This window comes from Arachis duranensis, chromosome 8, assembly GCF_000817695.3.
Source record: "Arachis duranensis cultivar V14167 chromosome 8, aradu.V14167.gnm2.J7QH, whole genome shotgun sequence".
NCBI lineage: Eukaryota > Viridiplantae > Streptophyta > Magnoliopsida > Fabales > Fabaceae > Arachis > Arachis duranensis.
Window position 1 is genome coordinate 17,306,492 of NC_029779.3, and position 2,188 is coordinate 17,308,679.

The following is a 2,188-nucleotide window of genomic DNA, read 5'->3' on the forward strand; positions in this document are numbered from 1 at the left end:
AATATAATATTTTTCATAAATAATGTCATCATCAAATTTTTAATTATATATAAAAAATTTTATTTAAAATAATAATACAAATACAAATAAAATATTATGATATAATATTATATTTATATATTATTAAAATAGATTTAATATTTATATAAATAAAAATGTTAAATTATCAATTAATGATTTGAATTCGAATTGACAATTTTATCTTATCAAATTGAATAAAATTAAATACTCGAAAATAAGGTGTATGTTGCCACCTTTGCTTATGATTAAGCAAAGAAACAAGGTCAAAGGAATTAAGGAACTATATATACATATGAATATGATGAATTCTTTAACCGCATGCCACTATTTCTTGGATTCCTTGGGAGGTGATTTTGAGCTAAGGGACAAACAATACAACCTAAAAGAAACTTTGTCCGCTGAATTCACGCAATGATGGCGACCCATGCGACAACATCATTAAATATGATGAGAAATGGAAACAAAAATATTCAATTTTTTAAAGCAACTTTAGCCCGAAGAACATGCTTATTTAGTAAACAAATTAAATCGCGCAAGTTGTTTTGAAAAAGCTTTAGAAAAAAATAATCAAGGCAATAAAAAAAAAAACAAACACAATAACGGTGGTGATCCCGATAATCATGCATGTTTATTTCTAACCCAATTATTACGCGCTCACATTAATCCTTTTTCGGTCCCCACCTCTTTCTTCTTTTTTCCAATTTTCTTTTCTTTGAGATGAAACTTAGGTGCAGTCGTGAAGTTAATATCTAAGAGTCGTTAAATAATTTGACTGATTTAACTAAATTTTCATCCGACTACTCTCAAATATTAACTTCACGTGAAGTTGACTTCATCTCAATTTTTAAAAGAATTGAAAACAAAAATTAAGAACTTTGGAATACACGTACGTTCTATCACGAAGCAAATCACAAGATCTAAGTCATTCTCATCAACAATTTTGATCCAGCACGAAGCTTTAATAATTGTCTCATGAACATGGATGAAACTGAACCAATATTTAATACTTGGCGGTGTGATAGAATAACACTCGACATAACTGAATGTTAAATCTCCATTTTGAACCCAGAATCCGGATCCACAACCTACTACAAATACGAGATTTATAAGTTCACTATAATCAATTGAACTCAGTGAACGAAATTGCAATAATTATATTCTGAACAAAAATCTAGCATAAGAAATTGACAATGTTGCACAAAACAAAAACAAGAGAAGAGATGTATTAAATAAAGCTCAATATAATTTATCTCATTACATAAGCTTTGAACGCATCATCATAATATAATTTGGTGAACCCCATATACAACATGACCACTTACCAATTAATTAAGAAAATTAAGGGAGACATTGATTTTGTTCAAGGCCTCATATCAATAGTCTTGTTCAACCACTCCATTATTATTACTATTCTTATTCTTTTTCCCTTTGCCGGTTCTTCTCCTGCTGGCGGTGCCGACGGCGGAGACACCATCATGGCGAATGTTTCCATCGTTGAACATCAAGGGCAAGTCGTTTGCATCTTCTCCATCATCTTCTTCATCGGTGGCTATGCGAATGCAAGAGCAGCGGTTTAAGGATGCAAAGAAAGCCATAGTGACACCGTTGATGAACCACATGGCTACGCCATCAAGCTTTCCTCCTCCTCCGCAACCAGAAGAAGAAGAAGAAGATGATGATGATGATGAGATGTCTCTGACAACCCTTGTTTCATCAGCAGTGTTTGATGATCGGAGACTGAAGAATCCGCTGCAGCTTGAAGAGGTTGTGGCAGCCATGGATCGGTGCGGTGTTTGATATGATATGCTGCTATGGTAGTAGTAGCAAGCATCCACCTTCACCTAAAAATGAAAGAGAAAAGGGTGGTAATAATAGCTTATTAAGAAGCTTCAGATTTAGTTGTGATAATGGACTATTATATTCTTAATTCTCTATATATCATGCTTTACTTAATTATTCAGAAACAATAATCATATGGACTATTTCACCCACCTACACTAAAATTAACTATTAAAATCAAGTATCAATATAATATATATGTTAAAATATAAATATATATTAAAAATAAATTAAACTATATATATATTTATATACAAATATATTAATGATTAATTTTAATATACAAATAATATTTTTATAATCGTTATTATATATCGGTCTGTATATT

General features: G+C 30.9%; 1 protein-coding gene across 1 annotated transcript; it reads right to left on the minus strand.

Annotated features, from left to right (window-relative positions):
* Positions 1 to 1,285: 1,285 nt before the first annotated feature.
* Positions 1,286 to 1,921, minus strand: LOC107461247 (uncharacterized). Its single transcript, XM_021129001.2, has one exon. The coding sequence runs from the start codon at positions 1,797 to 1,799 to the stop codon at positions 1,395 to 1,397; it is 405 nt and encodes a 134-aa protein (XP_020984660.1). The 5' UTR covers positions 1,800 to 1,921; the 3' UTR covers positions 1,286 to 1,394.
* Positions 1,922 to 2,188: the final 267 nt, after the last annotated feature.